The following is a 21,152-nucleotide window of genomic DNA, read 5'->3' as shown; positions in this document are numbered from 1 at the left end:
TTGGTAACCCAAAATGACCATAGCACAAAATAAACCATTTAACAAAACTGCAATACAGTAAGTACGCAGACTTTCCTGTTTAACAAAACAGTTTCTTTTTAGTAATATTTGAAACTTTTTCTTTATAAATTTGTTACATTGCTATTTCAATATTTGCTATACTTGTGCTTTGTCTCAAATATTTGCTTTGATTTACTGAACCATTTTTGGGTTCCTTGTTGGAGTCACCTTTTGTGAATTTAGCTACTGGTTGAGATTTATTTTCATGAAGTTTAGATTTCAGTGTGTATTTCTAACTGGGAATATTTCTACTCCTCCTATTTCTTGTGTTCAAAGGGCAATTCAGTCTGATGTGCATGAAAATTCATAAGTTGGTCAAAGCATTTTTTTCTATTGACCTTCGTGGATTTGGTTAGTTTAATGCAGATTATTTCAAACTCAAAGCATTTTTGTTCTTATTTCAGCTGGACAATTTGCATTTGTGAAGCCTTTGAACTGTGAAGCCTAGATGAAATGTGCTTTAAATTATGACTATACTGAGGGTTTGAATATTGGCCAGAGTTTAAATTAAGCCTACACATCAGATTTTAGATGACATCTAACTTGTGATAGAATAAGAAAGACTGACCAAATATACATGAGTGTTGTAATAGTCAACAGTCAGATAATAAAGATATGTTGGGAGTTTTGGAAGCAATGTTAGAGGTGGAAATTGACATAGCTGATTTTCAAGTTAAGCATAATAGTCTGAATGCACTCGTTCAAAAGAATGATTGCAGTTGACCAGGGATAGGGATGGAATGAGTAGCTCGAATATGCAAATATGGGTCCATTACAGTCAGAAACAGGTGAATTAATCATGGGGAACAAGAACATGGCAAACCAATTGAATAACTAGTTCTACTTTCACTAAGTGAATAACTAAATAAATAATCTTCAGGAAATAGTAGGGGACTGAGGATCTAATGTGAGAGAAGGACTGAGGGAAATAGATGCAAGTCGAGAGGTTGTGTAAGAGAGTAAAGGCAGATAAATCCCCAGGGCCAGATAATCTGGATCCAAAGGTTAAGGAAGTAGCCCAAGAAATAGTGGATTCATTAGTGATACTTTTTCAAAACTCTTTAGATTCTGGATTAGTTCCTGAGGATTCGAGGGTGGCAAATGTAACCCCACTTTTTAAAGAAAGAGAGAGAGAAAATGGGAAATTATAGACCAGTTAGCCTGACGTTGGTCGAGGGGAAAATGCTAGAGTCAGTTATTAAAGATGCAATTGCAGCCCATTTGGAAAGTAATGATCTCAATGGACAGATTCAGCATGGTTTTATGAAGGGAAAATCATGTCTGACGAATCTAATAGAATTTTTTGAGGATGTAACTAGTAGAGTGGATAAGGGAGAACCAGTGGATGTGGACTTTCAGAAGGCTTTTGATAAGGTTTTGCATAGGACATTAGTGTACAATCTTAAAGCACACGGTATAGAAGGTATGGCATTGAAGTGGATAGAGAATTGGTTGACAGACAGGAAACAAAGAGTAGGAATAAACGAGTTCTTTACAGAATGGCAGGCAATGACTATGGGATACCACAAGGCTCAGTGCTGGGACCACAGCTATTTACAAAATATATCAATGACTTAGATGAGGGAATAGGAAGCAGCATCTCCAAGTTTGCAGACAACACAAAGCTGGGTGGAAGGGTTAGCTCTGTAGAGGATGCTAAGAGGATGCAGGGTGACTAGGACAAGTTAGATGAGTGGGCCAAGGCATGGTAGATGTAATATAATGTGGATAAATGTGAGGTTATCCACTTTGGAGGCAAGAACAGGAGAGAAGATTATTATTTCAATGGTGTCTGATTAGGAAAAGGAGAGATGCATCAAGACTGGGTGTCGCTGTGCACCAGTCATTGAAAATGAGCCTGAAGGTACAGAAAGCAGTGAGGAAAGTGAATGGTATGTTGGCATGATAGCAAGACAATTTGAGTACAGGAGCAGAGACGTTCTACTGCAACTGTATAGGGCCTTGGTGAAACCACACCTAGAGTATTGTATACAGTTTTGGTCTCCTTATCTGAGGAAAGACATTCTTGTCATCGAGAGAGTGCAGAGCAGGTTCACTAGATTGATACCAGGGATGGCAAGACTTGCATATGAAGAAAGGCTGGATTGACTAGGCTTATATTTGGTGGAATTTAGAAGATTGGAGAGGGGGGGTGGTGGAATCTTATAGAAACATATAAAAACCTTAAGGGATTGGATAGGCTAGATGCAAGAAGGTTGTTCCGGATGTTGGGGAAAACCAGAACCAGGGGTCACAGTTTAAGGATCAGGGGTAAGTCTTTTAGGACTGAGATGAGAAAAAAAATTATCTCAGAGAGTGGTGAATCTGTGGAATTCTTTGCCACAGGAAGTAGCTGAAGTCAATTCTGTATCTATATTTAAGAGGAAGTTAGATTTGGCCCTTGTGGCTAAGGGGATCAAGGGGTATGGGGAGAAGGTAGGTACTGACTAGATGACCAACCATGATCAAAATGAATGGCAGTGTTGGCTTGAAGGGCCAAATGGCCTATTCCATTTTCTTTGTTTTATGTTTCAAGCAGTAGGTTTGGTATTACTACCTCGACGAAGGGCTCAGGCCTGAAATATTGGTTATGTATCTTTGCTTCCTATAGATGCCGCATGACCTGCTGAGTTTCTCCAACACTTGTGTGTTAAACTACAGAGACAGTCTGTGAAGACTTTTGTTTAATTGCTTGGTTTTCCATATGATTAATTGGAAGATTTTTAATGTAGTGTATAATCCTGCAATGTTTTCAATAGATGTTGTTAAGGGGCAGCATGTGAACATGAAACATGAGAGATTCAGGGAATGGATCCTTTGAGAACGCCAGAAGGAAAGGAATGGAAGTTTGGGTGGGGGGGTGGGGGTGAAATATGGAACATCTGCAATAAATGAGAACCAAATAAGTAGTTTCATTGATGAAAATGGCCCTTGGATTAGGAATGGTATGCAAAAATTTTTAAGAAATTGGGAACATTGTGAAGAAGTCCCAGCTATATTAACCATGGAGTCTTAAAGCATTTGAACAGTCCCTTTGCTAGGATGCCCTAAACAGATGACCCTACTGTTGCCTGGAGTGGGTGTTACCTGTTCTTTGGACTTGAGCCATCAATCAACTAATCCAGTCAGGTGTGTGAGATGGTCGTGAGAGTTCCCTTGGGATCAAGGGCATTGTAAATACTACAAAGAGTTCTTTAATTGTAAATAAAAGGGTTCGTTCTTTGGATTTGGGAAAACGCTGGTGTGGGTCATTTCTCTCTGGGTCTAATGAGGTGAAAGGTTGTGTTCCACAGAACGCATAACATTTGGCACATTTACAACACCCTTCAGCCTGCAAGTCTGTGCTGACCATTAGCCACACGTTTCTACATTAATCCTACCCCAACCTCCTATTTTCCCATATTGTCTTCAATTCCTTATCCCAGATTCTATCACTCAACTATACACTGGGGGGAATTTACAGTGGCTAATTAACCCAGAAACTCACAATTTTTGAGGTCAGCGAGATCACTCCATTGACTGTAGTTCTATACTGCCTTCAACTTTGAATATTTGTTTAAAAGTTCTCTTGATAGGGGAACTATTTGTTTGCTTTGAAATTAACAATAAAGTTGATGAATAATTTGAAAATTTTAAATTGATTGTAAATTGATGTGTGTTTGTAAAAGTGAAGTTAAACAGGAAAGTCGGCAGACACTGATTGTAGTGCAATGCATAAAAGTCCTAGAGAAACCTGCCCAATGCGTTGGTTACCCTTTGCATCCCATAGATGCTGCGTGATCTTCTCCAGCACCTTTGAGTGTTGCACTTATAAAAGTGAAGCCCTACTTGATGAATATTAAACTTGTTTGGAGAGATAACTAGTTAAAAACAAAAAATGCTGGAGGAACTCAGCAAGTCTCTCAGTGTTCAAAGGAGGTAAAGATATATAACCAATGTTTTGGGCCTGAGCCCTTCTACAAGGTATGTGAGACCTACTGAGTTCATCCAATATTTTCATGTTTTTACTACACGCAGAGTCTGCAGACTTGCATGTTTCAATGGAGAATTAACTAAATTAGTCAAAAGTAGGGTGTTGGAATTGTGTTTCTTAAAAGGCATTAGTTGTTTTGAAAAGTGTGGTAAAGTTAAAACTCAAAATGAAGGCATTGTGATTTGGTAAGGAAATTGACTGAGCAGATGAAGAGGTGCAAGAATACCAAGGAGGTATTTTATATTGGCTTGATATAATTAATGTCCTGACAGAATGCATGATGTCTAAGATCATTATTTATAAATGCCCTGGAAAGCTGTATGCTGCGATTGTGGATAAGAAATTTAGGGTGCATAAAGTGGAAATGAATGGTTACAGAGATGTAATTAATTGGGCAAAAGGGTAAAGCTTTGGAAAATTTATTTGGTCAAAATTGACCACTTTGGACCCAAATGATAGAAAAAAATTCTGTTCCAAATGGCCAAAATATCGAAGTTGTGGTGGTCCAAAGAAACTGATATAGAGATGATCAAAGTGTCAAAATAACCAAAGGTAACTGGATAAGAAAAACTGGAAAATTAAGCTCCAGGCAAAAAATATCTTTGACTTTGTAATGCATTTGTGAGCTAATCTGACATTACACCATGGGGATGCTATTAGCCATTTGAAAGGCGATAATATAGAATTTAGAGAGTCATTTTGCACTTCACATGTTAAATTACAATGTTAGATTAAATAATATGGGGCAAGATCAGCTAATGTAACATTGAATGCAGAAAGAAAGAGCAAAGAACAATGTTGGAAGTTAAATGAATACCAAGTTGTCAGGACGTGTGTTTAGAGTGGGCTTGGAGAGAAACAAAAGAACAATGAGATTTCAAGGCTGGTGCAGGCAGATTCCAGATAGATTTTGGGAGGAAGATGGAGCAATCCCTATCAACTAGTTTTGAAGGGTTTGTAACAAATCTGGAAGAGATTTTGTATTATTAATGCCATTAGTTTTAAATTGGAGCAAATCCAGCAAAACATTTGATATGGCTCTGGATGGTTAATATGATCTAATCTTTTTCTATTTAGACTTTGGTTACTTTGTATTTTCAGAGGATTGATCTGAATTTTTTTTCTTCTGATCAATTTGTAAATATGCCTGGATGTTATTAGAAATGTAGGTACCAGTAATTCTGAACGAACCACTGACATTCATCATCATCTGGGGTAGTATTGTTACGAGCCCAGAGGATCCCAAAACCCAGCAGCAATAGATATTCACCAAGACAAATGGTTACTTAAACAAAAGTTGCTTTTAATTATCTTTAAACATGAAAACAGAATCGCACTTTAACTTATCACTATTGACTTAACTAACTTAACTCCCTTCTAATTCTAAGTGCACATGTATGTAATGTGTGTAAGTTCAGAAAAGTTCTTTGATTCACAGTCCAATCTCACTTCTCATTACTCCAAGTTCACTGGTTGTAGGCAATTTTTATACTGTGCACAGAATTTAATATGTATAAAGTTCATCAGGCTTTGGTGTTTGAAAGATAAATGGTTACTGCTCAGGAAGGTTCTTGTTGGTTTTCAGAGAGAGATTTGTTGTTCCAGGACATCCACAACTGATTACTTCCATCAGCCACTTCAATGTCTTGCTGACGAAACTTGCCCCCTCAGGGTTCTCCAGATGATAACCTCTTTATTTCAGGTCACCACAGAGTACCTTCTTGTTTCTCTTATTTCAGACAGCCAGTCCTCTCCTCTTGCATGAACCACAAGGGCTTTGACCAGGCTGAACTAAGCAACCTGTCTTCCATATGGGGTTCTCGTTCTCTCTGTCTCTCTGTCTCTCTGTCTCTCTGTCTCTCTGTCTCTCTGTCTCTCTGTCTCTCTGTCTCTCTGTCTCTCTGTCTCTCTGTCTCTCTCTCACTCTCTCACTCTCTCACTCTCTCACTCTCTCTCTCTCTCTCTCTCTCTCTCTCTCTCTCACTCTCTCACTCTCTCACTCTCTCACTCTCTCACTCTCTCACTCTCTCTCGGAGAGAAAGCCTCTGTGACTCTCTCTGCTTGCAAAACCACATGACCCTCTTAGAACAGCAAGTTCCACTGCAGACAATCTGTGGCTCTGACAAGCTCTTTCATCTATTGCCTTTTTGTAAACATCAATCCATTAGTGAAGTCTCTTGGGCACTCTCCAAAGCTTCTGCAAAGATTGTTGATCCTGTCTAGCTTGGGGCAGAGCTCCAGTATTTTAAATAAGATCTGTTTTAAAATGACTGTATGTGACCTACACTAATAAACTTGCCCCAGTTTATCTCCCAAAAACATATCTATATATTGTCAAAGAATATTCTCAGAATTCAATGGAAGTATTAGGCTATCGATGCTTGTACACATGTCACTTTGTTGGACTTCATGGAATCCAACAGCTGGGATTCTCCATCATAAGGCTATTATTATTATCTGACCACACCTGGTACAAGGTCACAATTCATTTAAATGAAAATTATGAGCCTGCAAATTAGTAGAGAAGCTGTTATTTTGAACTTATTTTGTAGTGTTTTAATCTGTAACTGAAGTGACAGCACTTGAATATTTAAATATCTTCCTGAATATCAGACATCCAAAATCTGTTTTTATTTTAAAGAGAAAAGAACTCCCAACTTTGAATGCAGTACCATGATAAAGAAGTTTGGTGTTTCCAAAGTTAACTTTTCATTGACAGTAAGGGGGAAAACTTTAGACTGTGGGAAGGGAAATATGATCTGGTTATTTGGGTAAAAAGTGTCAATGGGATTTTAATCCAAGGAAATTTAATATAATGCATTCAATGTGATGGAATTGGGAAAGGAAATAACAAACTGGCAGATATTGATGTAGAGGAGCCAAAAGATCTATGTGTGTATTTACAATCCTTAAAGCTCGCAGGACAGTTCAGTAACATTAAAAATTAATATTGAATTATTTTCCAAGGCACAGAATGTAAGTGCAGGTATCTCGTGCTAAAATTGAACAGGAACTAGCAAAGAGATGCTGAAGGAACTCTGGGTTAGGAGGCATCCATGGATAGAAATCCTCAGTCAACCTTTTGGGTCAGGACCCTTCATCGAGAATAAAGTAAAAAGGGGCTGATATTATGCATATGGCGGGGGAAAGAAATTCTGGGATGGGCCATAAGGTGATAGGGTATTGGACAGAAGGTGGGAGATGTGGATAGATGACTAGAGAAGGGGGGGGTAGCAGTTGGAAAGGTGAAATGGTTCTCCTTTAGTAAAGAATTCAAAAATAGAGCATAGAATTAAAAGTGGAAAATAGGGGTGTGGACTTCACTATCTGAAAAGGATGAAGAAGCAGAAATCCTCATTGCATTTGAAAAATTGGTTTGCTCTTGAAGAGTTGTTACCTGTAGGTTGACAGATGGATTGCTGCAAGGTAGGATTAAGATTGAATGTAGAGACTGATAAGGTGGAAGTTTAGGGCTACACTATCTTTGCTCTTTCTCAGAGGAGACTGGATAAAAGCAGAAATATGGGAGGGGAGTAGTTGAGAGCCTTTGGAACTGTAATGGAGGAGTCCTTCAGGAGTGGAAGGGAGTTTCATTGAGATGAACATTTTTTTCAAATAAAAAAGGAAGTTAAGATTCTTGTGAAAATGAGATCATGTGGAAATTAGTAAAAATAGTGAAATTTTCAAGATGTGTGTGTAAGTGCAGGATGCAGCCTGGATACAGTCATCTGACTACTGGAACAGTAGTTGAGTGGGGTGCAACTTAAAATGACCCATGTATTGTACAAAGAGATGGGCAAAGATAGGGCCCATGTGGGTTCCTTTAACTTGGAGAGGCTGGAATTAGAGGAGCACTCATTCAGTTTAAGAAAGAGTTCAGCTTGTTGATGAATGTCGTGATGGAGAGGAACTGGTTGCTTATTTGTTCAAGGAAGAAATGAAGGGCCCTCAGGCTATTTTGGTGGAGATGGAATAGTTTGGGGCTTGGAGCTTCATGATCAAGATGAGTTGCTTGTCCAGGAAACTGCTGGAAGTGTAACAGTTTCTGGTGTCAAGGGTGTAAGTGGGAAGGGATTGTGCAAGGAGAGAGAGAGAGAGAGATGAAGCTTGGTCAACCTTGCTGCTTTTGGATCTTGAAATTGAAGGTTGTGTGGGGACTTTAAAACTTGATATGGAGAGATCTACTGAGGAAATGGGACAGTGACTGCCTTGTGTTCACTGGTGGGGTCATAGTCAGAAGGAGAGAAGAGGAAGTGTCTGAGAGCTAATATGTAACTTTAAGAGGTAGAGTCAAGTTCATCAGACCACAGCAACTTTATCTTTGTTCGCAGGTTTGGTGATTTGAAGTTGATCTCAAAGTGATCAGATTACAGGAATTTGAAGGAGGATAAGTGAGAATCTGCTGTTGACATTGAACTTTTAACCTTGTGGTGTTGCCCAGTTGGTCAAATTAATATTTTGTTTTCACAATTCTATTTTTGTGTCACTGGCAAATTAGATGCTTTGCTATATGTTCTACATGCCATTTATAATGTGGAGGATCTTTCCTGCACTCGACACAGTAATGCCATTGTGAAGCAAGTATGTCAGCACCTCTACTTCCTCAGGAGTTTGTGAAGGTTTGGTATGACATCAGAAACCCTGGAAAATTTGTACAGATGTGTGGTGGAAAGTGTGGTGACCGGCTGCAATAACCCTGAGCATAAAGCCCTCTAGTGGACACAACCCAGGATATTACAAGCAAAACCCTCCCCACCATTCAGAACATCGACAGGGAATGCTTCTGTTGGAGGGCACCAGCAATCATCAAGGATCTACACCATCCAGCAAACGCTTTGTTCTCGCTACTGCCATCAGGAAAGAGCATAGGTGCCACAAGCTCACACCCCCCAGGTTCAGGAACAGCTGCTACCCCTCCACCATCTGACTCCTCAACAACAAACTCAATCAGGGACTCATTTATGAACTTTTTATTGATTTTTTAAATTCTCTCTTGCACGGTCAGTTTATTTACATTAATTGTCTGTTTGCAGTTCTTTGTTTACATCTGTGGTTTTTCAAACTGCTCCCCTAAACTCCATTCCACTTTAAGTAATCTCTATGCCATAAATGCTTTGTGATTGATAAGGGAATTGCTTAAAGTGTAAGTGGGAAGGTTGAGAATCACTGCTCTAGACCTAATTGTTACTGAAATATTTTACTTGAGAAAAATTGTCATTGGCTCATTTCCTTTGGAGTTATGAAACCGTGCACATAACGTGTCAATTAGGTACGATTAAATCAGTGGTTTTCAAACCTTTTTCTTTCCACTCACATGCCACCTTAAGCAATCCTTTGCCTAATCACAGAACACTTATGGCATAAGAGTTGCTTAAGATGGAATGTAAGTTTAGGGGGGCAGTTTACAATCCACTAGTTTTCATGTATATGTTATGTACATTTTATTTGCTAATAAGTAGTAATTCTGCCTTGCCCACAGGAAAAAGAATCTTGGTTATATGTGATGTATATACTCTGACAATAAATCTGAAATCTAATGCAGTTAGTTCTGGTCCAAATACAGATTGAGTATAACAGAACCATTTCTTTAATTCCATTTCCAAATGGCTAGACATTTTTCAAAACAGGCCAATAAAATGCCTCTAGTTTCATGACTAAACATTTTGGTTGGTACAGGTACATGATCCTTTATTCGGACATCTAAAATCTGGAAAGCTCCAAAATCCGGCAAGTGGGGACTGGCAGTCGGGGGAAGCGGCCTAGGGACCAGCGGTCGGGAGAGGCGGCCGGGCGACAGGAAAGGGATGGGCTTTCCGAAATCCGAAAAAATCCAAAATTCGGAACACACTGTCCTCCAAGGGTTCTGGATAAAGGATCGTGTTCCTGTAGTATCTTGTGAGGGATTTGTATGAAATGCTTTCTGGAGTTTTATGTAACAGCCATATGTATATCTCTGCCCCTTACTTAGTCACTTCAAAAGGAGTCAGCCAACTTTATCTATGCCCTTGAACCCTTAGTAGGATTCTATGATCCCATAATCATTTATCTTCATTTGCAGTATCACATCAGCTTTCAAAGGACTTGCATTGTAGAGGTGCTCCTTCTTTAAAGCTGTAATTTTTAAAAAATTAACATAAAACCCCTTGCAGATAGTGCGGGATGTGAATCTGGATTGCTGGAATTGTAACGGTGTTCCAGCAAAATTGCGGTGCTGCTGCTGGGCTGTGGAGAGCTGGTATCAGAGAAACAGCACTCCCCCCAAGGGTCCAGCCACCCAGTCCGACTGCTGTTGGCTCTGTGCAGGCTTTAAACAGCCTGTTAAAGGAGACAACAGTGGTTTTATTTAATTTCCTGTGACCATGGGGTGTGGACCCAAGATAATGGCACCTATAAGCTGTAGCAGCCACAAGGGGTTGCAGACTCCAGGGAAGCAGAGGACTGGTGCAAGGCAGCAGAAAACAGGGAGAAAACCTGCTATTTGAGAAAGAGAAGCAGAGGAGACAATATTCTGTATGGGATAGAAATGTCCTCGGGTGTATTTATTTTAATGCAAGGTGTATTGTTTGAAAGGCTGATCTTATGACATTATTGCTGTTAGTGAGACTTAGTTGCAGGAGGGGCAGGACTGGCAGCTCAATATTCTGGGGCTCCATTGCTTCAGATGTGATAGAGGGGAAAGGATAAAAGGGGGAAGAGTTTCAGTGCTAGTCAGGGAAAATATCTCAGCTGTGTGAAGTCAGGAGGGTTTTTCTACAAAGGCCATAGGGGTGGAGTTGAGGAATGGATAAGGTGTGACTACATTGATAGCTTTGTATTATAGGCCACCCAATAGTCAGAAAGAATTGAGGAGCAAAACTGTAGAGAGATAGCAGACCAATGTAAGAAGTAGAAAGTTGTGATAGTAGATTTTAACTTTCCAAATATTGACTGAAACTCCCATACTGTGAAAGGGCTGGATGGCTTGGAGTTCATGAAATTTGTTCAGGCAAGTTTTCTAAATCTATGGAGGTACTAACAAGAGAGGATGCAGTACTTGATCTCCTATTAGGGAACAATACAGATCAGATGACAGATGGATGTGTAGGTGAACATTTTGGGTCCAGTAACTGTAATGTCATTAGCTTCAAGTAAATTATGGAAAAGGATAAGTCGGGATCTCGTGTTGAGATTCTAAATTGGAGAATGCAAATTTTGTGGAAAAGAGAAAGGATCTAGGAAGAGTGGATTGGGATGTTATTTTCTGGCATGGGTGTGTTAAGAAAATGGATGGCCTTCAAAGGCAAAATTTTGAGAGTGCAGAATTTGTATCTTTGTCACGTCTCAAGAATGGAGGACCATCGCCTTCCCAAGATCGTGTTATATGGCGAGCTCTCCACTGGCCACCGTGACAGAGGTGCACCAAAGAAGAGGTACAAGGACTGCCTAAAGAAATCTCTTGGTGCCTGCCACATTGACCACCGCCAGTGGGCTGATATCGCCTCAAACCGTACATCTTGGCGCCTCACAGTTCGGCGGGCAGCAACCTCCTTTGAAGAAGACCGCAGAGCCCACCTCACTGAAAAAAGACAAAGGAGGAAAAACCCAACACCCAACCCCAACCCACCAATTTTCCCCTGCAACCGCTGCAACCGTGTCTGCCTGTCCCGCATCGGACTTGTCAGCCACAAACGAGCCTGCAGCTGACGTGGACATTTACCCCCTCCATAAATCTTCGTCCGCGAAGCCAAGCCAAAGAAGAAAGGGAAAGTTAACAGGCATAGGGAACCCTGGTTTTTAGGGATATTGATGATCTGGTTAAGAACAGGGAGGTGTATAGCAGGTATAGACAACAAGGAACTAATGAGGTATTTGAAGAGTACAGAAAATACAAGAAAATACTAAAGAAGGAAATCAGGAAGGCAAAAAGAAGACATAAGTTAAACTTGAAGGGTTTGTACAAGTGTATTATGAGTAAAAGGATAGTTAGGGCAAAATTTCTAGAGGATCACAGTGGTCAACTATGTGTGGAGCCTCACATAATGGGGGAGATCTTAATATAGCTTTTTTTTTGCATCAGTATTTACTCAGGAAATTGGCAGAGAGAATAAGGAAGGAAAGGAAACAAAAAGAAATGTCATGGAATATGTGGAGATTAAGGAGGAGGAGGTGCTTTTGCTGCCTTACAGCAATTAAAGGTAGATAAATCCCTCCGGCCAGATATGATATTCCCTCAGACCTTGAGGGAGACTAGTGTCGAAATTGCAGAGGCCCTGGCTGATGTTTTTTAAATGTCCTTAGCCACAGGTGTGATGTCTGAGGATTGGAGGGTAGCTCATGTTGCTTAAAAAAAAAAGACTCTGAAAATAAACCAGGTAATTATAGGCTGGTGAATCTGACGTCAATAAATTATAGGTAAATTATTGGAAGGAGTTCTGAGGATAGTATTTGGACAGTCAATGTGGCTTTGTGTGTGCGTTCGGTTGTGTTTAATGAATCTTGTAGAGTTTTTTTGAGGAGGTTACAAAGAAGGTAGATGAAAGAAAGGCTGTGGACGTTGTCTACATGGACTTTAGTAAAGCTTTTGACAAGGTCCCACATAGGAGGTTAGTTCAGAAGGTTAAGATTAGGTATCCATGGAAAGGTTGTAAACTGGATTCAAAATTGGCTGTGTGGGAGAAAACAGAGTGGTAGTGGATGTTGCTTCTTAGACTGGAGGCCTGTGACTAGTGGTGTGCTTCAGGGATCTGTGCTGGGGACTGTGCTGTCTATATCGATGATCTGGATGATAATGTGGTAAATTGGATCAGTAAGTTTGCTGATGACACAAAGCTAGGAGGTGTTGTGGACAGCAAGAAAGATTTTCAAAGCTTGCAGAGGAATCTGGACCAACTGAGAGAATGGGCCAAAACATGGCAGATGGATTTTAATGCAGACAAGTGTGAAGTGTTGCATTTTGGAAGGGCAAACCAAGGTATGACATACAGAGTAAATATTACAGCACTGAGGGGTGTAGAGGAGCATAGAGATCTGGGAATACAGATACATTGTTCCCTGAAGGTGGTGTTGCAGGTGGACAGGGTTATAAAGAAAGTTTTTGGCATCTTAGCCTTTATAAATCAAAGTTTTTAATATAGGAGTTCAGATGTTATGTTGAAGTTGTTTAAGACATTGGTAAGGTCAAATTTGGAATATTGTGTGCGTTCTGCTCACCTAACTACAGGAAGGATATCAGTAAGATTGAAAGAGTGCAGAGAAGATTGACTAGGATGTTGCCGGGTCTTCAGGAGTTGAGTTACAGGGAAAGACTAAACAGGTTAGGACTTTATTCCTTGGACTAAAGAAGAATGAGGGGAGATTTGATAGAGGGTTACAAGATTATGAGAGGTATAGACAGAGTGGATCCAAGAAGGCTTTTTCCACTTAGATTGGGGGAGATAAATATGAGAGGCCATAGTTTTAAGCTGAAAGGGAAAGGGTGTAGGGGGAACATTAAGGGAAAGCTCTTCACTCAGAGAGGGAGTTTGGAATGGGCTGCCACTTGATGTGGTGAATGTGGGCTCGATCTTAAGTTTTAAGAATAAATTGGATAGATACATGGATGGGAGAGCCCTGGAGGGTTATGGAATGGGAGCAATCCAATGGGACGAGCGGAATAATGGTCGGCACAGACCAGAAAGGCTGTATGGCCTGTTTTCTGTACTGTACGGTAAATAACATAACATAACATGTTATGTTATTTACCATAACATAACATGTTATGTTATTTACCATAACATAACATAACAATTACAGCACGGAAACAGGCCATTAGGCCCTTCTAGTCCGCACCGAACCAAACACCCCTTTCTAGTCCCACCTCCCTGCACAATGCCCATAACCCTCCATCTTCTTCTCATCCATATACCTGTCCAACCTTTTCTTAAATAATACAATTGACTCCGCCGCCACTATTTCTCCCGGAAGATGATTCCACACAGCTACCACTCTCTGAGTAAAGAAGTTCCCCCTCATGTTACCTCTAAACCTCTGCCCCTTAATTCTTAACTCATGTCCTCTTGTTTTAATCTTTCTTCCTCTTAACGGAAATAGTCTATCCACATCCATTCTGTCTATCCCTTTCATAATCTTAAATACTTCTATCAAATCCCCTCTCAACCTTCTACGCTCCAAAGAATAAAGACCCAATCTGTCCAATCTCTCTCCATACTCCAGATGCTTAAACCCAGGCAACATTCTGGTAAACCTTCTCTGCACTCTCTCCACTCTGTTTATATCCTTCCTATAATTAGGCGACCAGAACTGCACACAGAACTCCAAATTAGGCCGCACCAACGTCTTATACAATCTCAACATCACCTCCCAACTCCTATATTCCATGCAATGATTGATAAAGGCCAGCATACTAAAAGCCTTCTTCACCACCCTATTCACGTGAGTTTCTACCTTCAGGGAACGATGTACCGTTACTCCTAAATCTTTCTGCTCTTCTGTATTCCTCAATGCTCTCCCATTTACCACATATGTCCTATTCTGATTCTTCTTACCAAAATGAAGCACCTCACACTTATCAGCATTAAATTCCATCTGCCATTTTTCAGCCCACTTTTCTAAGCAGCCCAAATCCCTCTGCAATCCTTGAAAACCTTCTTCATTATCCACTATTCCACCTATCTTAGTATCGTCTGCATATTTACTAATCCAATTCACCACCCCATCATCTAGATCATTAATGTATATAACGAACAACAATGGGCCCAATACAGATCCTTGAGGCACACCACTGGTCACCGGCCTCCAACCTGACAGACAATTATCCACTACCACTCTCTGGCCTCTCCCTTTCAGGCAATGTTCAATCCATTTGACTATCTTAAAATTTATACCTAAAGACTGCACCTTCCTAACTAACCTTCCATGTAGTACCTTATCGAAGGCCTTACTGAAGTCCATATAGACAACAACCACTGCGCTACCCTCATCCACATTCCTAGTCACCTCTTCAAAAAATTCAATCAGATTGGTCAAACATGACCTTCCTCCCACAAATCCATGTTGAGTGCTCCTGATCAGACCCTGTCTATCCAGATGTTTATAAGTACTATCTCTAAGAATTTTCTCCATTAATTTACCTACCACAGACGTCAAACTTACAGGCCGATAGTTGCCAGGCTTCCTCCTTGAACCCTTTTTAAATAACGGAACCACATGCGCAATGCGCCAATCCTCCGGCACTATCCCCATATCTAATGACATTTGGAAAATTACCGCCAGAGCCTCTGCTATTTCCTCCTTCACTTCTCTCAATGTCCTGGGGAAGATCCCGTCTGGTCCCGGAGACTTATCCACCTTTATATTCTTCAAAAGCCTTAAAACTACACCTTTTGTAATCTCTATATTCCCCATATTTACCCAATTTGCTTTTTTTATCCCACATCTCCCAATATCCTTCTCCTTAGTGAATACCGAAGAAAAGAAACTGTTCAATATCTCCCCCATTTCTCTAGGCTCCACACACAGTTTTCCACTCTGATTTTCTAAGGGACCAATTTTGTCTCTAGCTTTCCTCTTACCATTAACATATTTGTAGAACTCTTTTGGATTAGTTTTCACCCTGCTTGCCATAGTTTTCTCGTACCTTCTTTTAGCTTTCCTAATTCCTCTCTTAAGATTCCTCTTACATTCAATGTATCTTTCAAACATCTCCTTAACTCCATGCTTCTTATATCTAATGTACGCCTCCCTTTTTCTTCGAACCAAGTTTCCAATATTCCTTGGAAACCACGGCTCTCTCAAACCTTTTGCCCCTCCTTTTAACCTAACAGGAACATAAAGCTTTTGCACTCTCAAAATCTGATCTTTAAAAGACTTCCATCTCTCTACTACATCCTGCCCATAAAACAAATTGTCCCAATGCACACCCTGCAAGTCCTTTCGCATCTCCTCAAATCTAGCTTTTCCCCAATCAAAAACCTCAATCCTTGGCCCTGATTTCTCTCTTTCCATAATGACATTGAAGCTGATGGCATTATGATCACTGGACCCGAAGTGCTCGCCAACACTAACCTCCGTCACTTGACCCATCCCATTTGCCAACAGTAGATCTAACACTGCTCCTTCTCTGGTCGGCACCTCTACATATTGTTGTAAAAAACTATCTTGCACACATTTCACAAACTCTAACCCATCCATTCCTTTCACAGAATGTGTTTCCCAATCTATATGTGGAAAATTAAAATCTCCCATAATTACAACCCTGTGCTTATCACAAATATCTACTATCTCCCTACAGATTTGCTCCTCTAGGTCTCGGTCCCCTCCGGGTGGTCTATAATACATCCCTACAAGTGTAACCTCTCCTTTCCTACTCCTCAGTTCCACCCAAATAGCCTCCGTGGATGTGCCCTCTAATCTATCCTTCCTAGGCACCGCTGTAATATTTTCCCTGACAAGCAATGCAACCCCACCTCCTCTTGCCCCTCCGACTCTATCACACCTAAAACAACGAAACCCAGGGATATTCAGTTGCCAATCACATCCCTCCTGCAACCATGTCTCACTAATCGCTACCACATCATACTTCCAAGTATCAATCCACACCTTCAGCTCATCCACCTTTTTTACAATACTCCTGGCATTAAAATATATGAATTTCAGGGATTTCCCATTTTTTAATCCCTGTTTTCCCTCATCTTTAAGAACAACATTATTTACTTTTCCTGCCAAAATAGAACAACTAATTTTTGTGTGTGCATTTACAAATGACTTGTAGACCTGTAACAAGTTTTTTTTGTGTTCATCACATTTCAAGTATCAGAAATTATAATTGAATAGTTTAAAAAGCTTGGGAAACTTGTGGATGCTTACAATTTTATTTTTGACATAGAATAGGGTGGGAAATTTAAAAAAGACATTGTTCTTAATATTAGGAAAAATCCAAAGGTATATGAATTGTTATACTGTACTATATTGGAGGCACTGATTATGGCTGTTCAGGTAACAAATTCCTTAACAAATTCACAAATTGCTACCCAAAATTTGAGGAAATGGAATGAAATCTTCTCTCAGAATTGTTTTGGGGGAAAAAATACACAATTTTCAACTCTTATTTCTTGATGCATGCAAAGATGATGATGGGCTCTATGATGCAGAAAATTGCATTATGAACTGTTCTCTTGGGAACAAAATCACCTTCCTCTCTCCCCACCCCCCCCGCCCCCCCCCCTCCTCACCACAAACATATGGAATAGTCTGCATCTTGCATCAATTTTTTTGTGCTCTGTGGAGATCACCTAAGTTGACAATTAACTGTCATTTCATTAAATTTAATTGTTGCATGAATATGTATGGTTCTTGGATCTCTAAAATGTAACAAGGATCATTAAATATTGGCCATCAACAAGAGAATTGTTTGCTAAATATTGCAACAAAGTTGGTTGATTTATCTCACCACTTTGGAAATCGTGGATGTCCAGACTTCATTTGCAATGACTGCATTTCCATTCTTTTCAAGTAGTTACCTCTGTAGTAAATTCCTAATTTAAAAGTAAATTGCTGGGCAATATATTGTATGAAAATAAAAACTGTAATTTTCTGATTTTGTTTTTCTTCTCTTATTCACAGGTGGAATAGTTGGGTTCACTTGTCAACAATGCCATTTCCATTTGGCAAATCACATAAGTCTCCAGCAGACATTGTGAAAAATCTGAAGGAAAGCATGGCAGTATTAGAAAAACAAGATATTTCTGACAAAAAAGCAGAAAAGGTACAGTACCATATAATGTGATATAGATCCATAATATTGTTTAATTGCAGTCTGAGAATTTTAATAACTGTTTCCTATTTATTCTGAGGACATTTTGCAACTCTAAATATACATAGTCAAGCTTTAAAGGTAGAAACCTAAAGTAAAAGGAATTTGGGTCAAAAGCCTTCACTTTATCTTGCAGTTTCTCAGTTATACATAGAATTATAGAGGAAGAGTGATCAATTTCCTGCAACTATTCAAAATATTTTAGAAAAATGTGCATCATATTTGTACAAATAATTTTTAATGGAACAGTAATTTTGAACTGAGCAAATCTAGAAGCTGAAAGCTTTACTCTCAGGCATCTACAGGGATGGAGCTCTCAATTAGTTAAATACATCAGTGAAGAGTAAAGAATGTTTTCACAATGCTAAAACAGGTAAAAGGAAACAAAATACCTTATTTTACACTACTCAAAGAACTGATTAGTACACAAAAGTACTGGATAAACTCAGCAGGTCACGAAGCTTCCATAGGAAGAAAAAGGCAGTCAATTAACATTTTGGGCCTAAACCCTTCTTCAAGAGTGCTGAAAATCAAGTAGATGCCATAATAAAAAGGGTTGCGGAGGATGGAGGAGAAGGATCAAAGGTTAGTAGATAATAAGTGGATTGCAGGTGAGAGGGTAGAGGAGATAAAAGCCGGAGTGATTGGGAGAGATGGCATAGGGCTAAAAGGGATATCTCTCTGATAGATGGAAGGGAAGGGAGGGTTAAGAGACACCAAGAATGACAATAACAAAAAGTGGAGATGTTGATACCATCTAGGAAGCAGAAAATGACTCCAAACAGATTCTGCAGCACTGTATGCAGTAAATCATCCCCTACAGATTCATAGCCGAAGTGTTGTTTCGCTTGGAAGGACTGTGGGATCTGAATAGTGGTGAGGGAGGAAGTGTACCACATCTTGTGGTAGGGGCCGTTTACTGCATCCATTGCTCCTGATGTGGCCTCCTTGACATTGGAGTGACTGGACATAGACTGGGAGATCACTTTGTTGAGTACCTTTGCTCTGTGCACTTCAATTCCACATCCCATTAGCACAAGTATTACTACCAGTTTGAGGCCAACTGCAAATTGGAGGAACAACACCATATATTCTGTTTCAGCAATCTCCAACCAGATGGCATCAATATCTACTTTTCCATTTTCTGTTCACTCCCTCTCCTGGTCTCTCTTTCCCTTATCCTTGCCTTCTTTTCTCCAGCTCCCCACCTTATTCCTTCTCTAATCAGTGAGCTATCTTTCTTAGCCCTCGGCCCTCTTCCCCCATCACTTCTCAGCTTCTTTCTCTTTTGCCCTCCCACTTATCAACCACTGTTAGTCAGTGTTCCTTCCCCTCCACTCCATCCCATCTTTTTATTCAGACATCAGGCCCAAAACATCGACTGATTCCTTTTTCTTACTATTGATGCTGCATGGCTTACTGAATTTCTCCAGCACTTTTATGTACTGCACTAGACCCCAGCATCTGAGATTTTTCTGTTTGCCAAAGAATTGTGATCTTTATTGTAGTACAGCAATGAGATATTATGTAGTATGCAGGAATGAAAACTTGCACTAATATTTCACTTGTCACTGCATGTATTTTCACTTATTACTACAGGCACTTGTGCTGTTGTCTCAGGAGAAGAATCTATATCACCTGGTACTAGTGAAGATGCAGAGCTTATTTCACACTTCGTGCAGAAGCATTTAGAAATATAGAACTATAGAATACTACAGTGCAGAAAACAGGCCCTTCTCATCTGTGCCGACTACCATTCTGCTAGTCCCACTGACCTGCTCCCACTCCATGACCCTCTGGATCTCTCCCAACCATATCTATTCTTAAAACTCAAGATGGAACCTGCATTCACCTCATCAGATGGCAGCCCATTTCACACTCACACTGCTCCCTGTGGAAAAACTTTCCTCTAATGTTCCCCTTAAACCTTCCCTTTTCAGCTTAAAACCAAAACCTCTCATATTTATCTCCCCAATCTAAGTGGAAAAAGCCTACTCGCATCCACTCTGTCTCTACCTCTCATAATGTTGTAAACCTCTATCAAATCTCCCCTCATTCTTCTTTGCTCCAAGGATTAAAGTCCTAACCTATTAATCTTTCTCTGTAACTCAATTCCTGAAGACCTGGCAACATCCTAGTAAATCTTCTCTGCACTCTTTCAATCTTATTGATATACTTCTTGTAGTTAGGCAATTTTTGAAGTTTTTATTTTGTAGTAATAGTTGAATGATGCCTAAAATTAAGCTATCTTTCAGAAAATTCTTGAAGACTTGTATCTACATCACTTGTAGAATAACTGGAATTTGTCTCTCAGAATTTGAATAATTCCAGATTTTTTTCAGCATCTACTCAATTGGCAAATTAGATTAATTGTTGTCTTCCTCAGTTTTCATCTGATATACTGTGAATAACATCATTTTGGATATTTAAATTTATTGGTTGAAGTGACTTTTAAAGGAGCATCCATATTCATGTTTTCTTAGATTTCTTATTCTCCAGGTTTAGTGAGTTTAAGAATTTGACATCCTTGAACATTCAGGATTTTGCTAATTGTTGAATTTATTGAGACTACCAGTACTTGTGACACTTTCCTTGCTTTTCCTCATCCTTGGAGACAATTTATCTCTAATTATCTAATATAAATTTACATACAGACCTTTACTAATTTCTTCACATCAGGGAATATCCCCTTCACTCTATCCAGTTTGATAGTGTCCCAGCTCCATATTGCCTGCTTCTTTCTCTTCCTAAGGTTCACAAAGAGGACTGTCTTGGGAGACCCATTGTATTTGCCTGTTCTTACCCTGCAAACTTCTCTCTTCATAACTTGATTTTATGCTGTGTCCCCATATCAAATCCCTACCACCTACACATTTCATGCCCCTCTGCCGATTTGACAACTTTATTCTCTGGTCACAATTGCCTTATCTTTGCAAAGGATACCTTCATCCCAGGAGGAGCTTCTGCTTCTTCCTGGAACAAAGATCAATCTATTCCCCTTCACCAATATTATCATCTATCTGGTAGAATGTAATTTCTCTCACTTTCTTTGGATTAAAGGTGAAGCTGTTGGTACAGATGGACCCCAAAAACATCTGTCTATTTGTCAGTGATGTGGAACAGTCCTTGCTTCAAACCTATTCTGGCATCCCTGCCTCCTCTTTATCTAATACATTGACAACTACTATATTAGCTCTGTTTCTTGCAGACTATTTCTGACAGTTTTGGATCTCCATCCATCTCAAGAGTTCAAACTATTCACTGACATCTACTCTAAACTTACTATGCCTTCTACCATGCTATCCTGTCACCTTGAGCATGTCATTTGCT

At 39.8% G+C, this 21,152-nt stretch overlaps 1 protein-coding gene across 1 annotated transcript in view; it reads left to right on the top strand.

Annotated features, from left to right (window-relative positions):
• Nucleotides 1-21,152, top strand: part of LOC138743006 (calcium-binding protein 39-like) — a 57,917-nt gene that overhangs the window by 18,396 nt on the left and 18,369 nt on the right. Inside the window, exon 2 of the mRNA XM_069897859.1 lies at nucleotides 17,633-17,774. Within this exon, the coding sequence (XP_069753960.1) occupies nucleotides 17,661-17,774 (114 nt within the window). The 5' untranslated portion in view covers nucleotides 17,633-17,660. The remainder of the gene's footprint in view (nucleotides 1-17,632; nucleotides 17,775-21,152) is intronic.

Source organism: Narcine bancroftii, chromosome 9, assembly GCF_036971445.1.
Source record: "Narcine bancroftii isolate sNarBan1 chromosome 9, sNarBan1.hap1, whole genome shotgun sequence".
NCBI lineage: Eukaryota > Metazoa > Chordata > Chondrichthyes > Torpediniformes > Narcinidae > Narcine > Narcine bancroftii.
The sequence above is the reverse complement of the archived record's forward strand: the minus strand, read 5'-3'. Positions and strand labels throughout refer to the sequence as shown.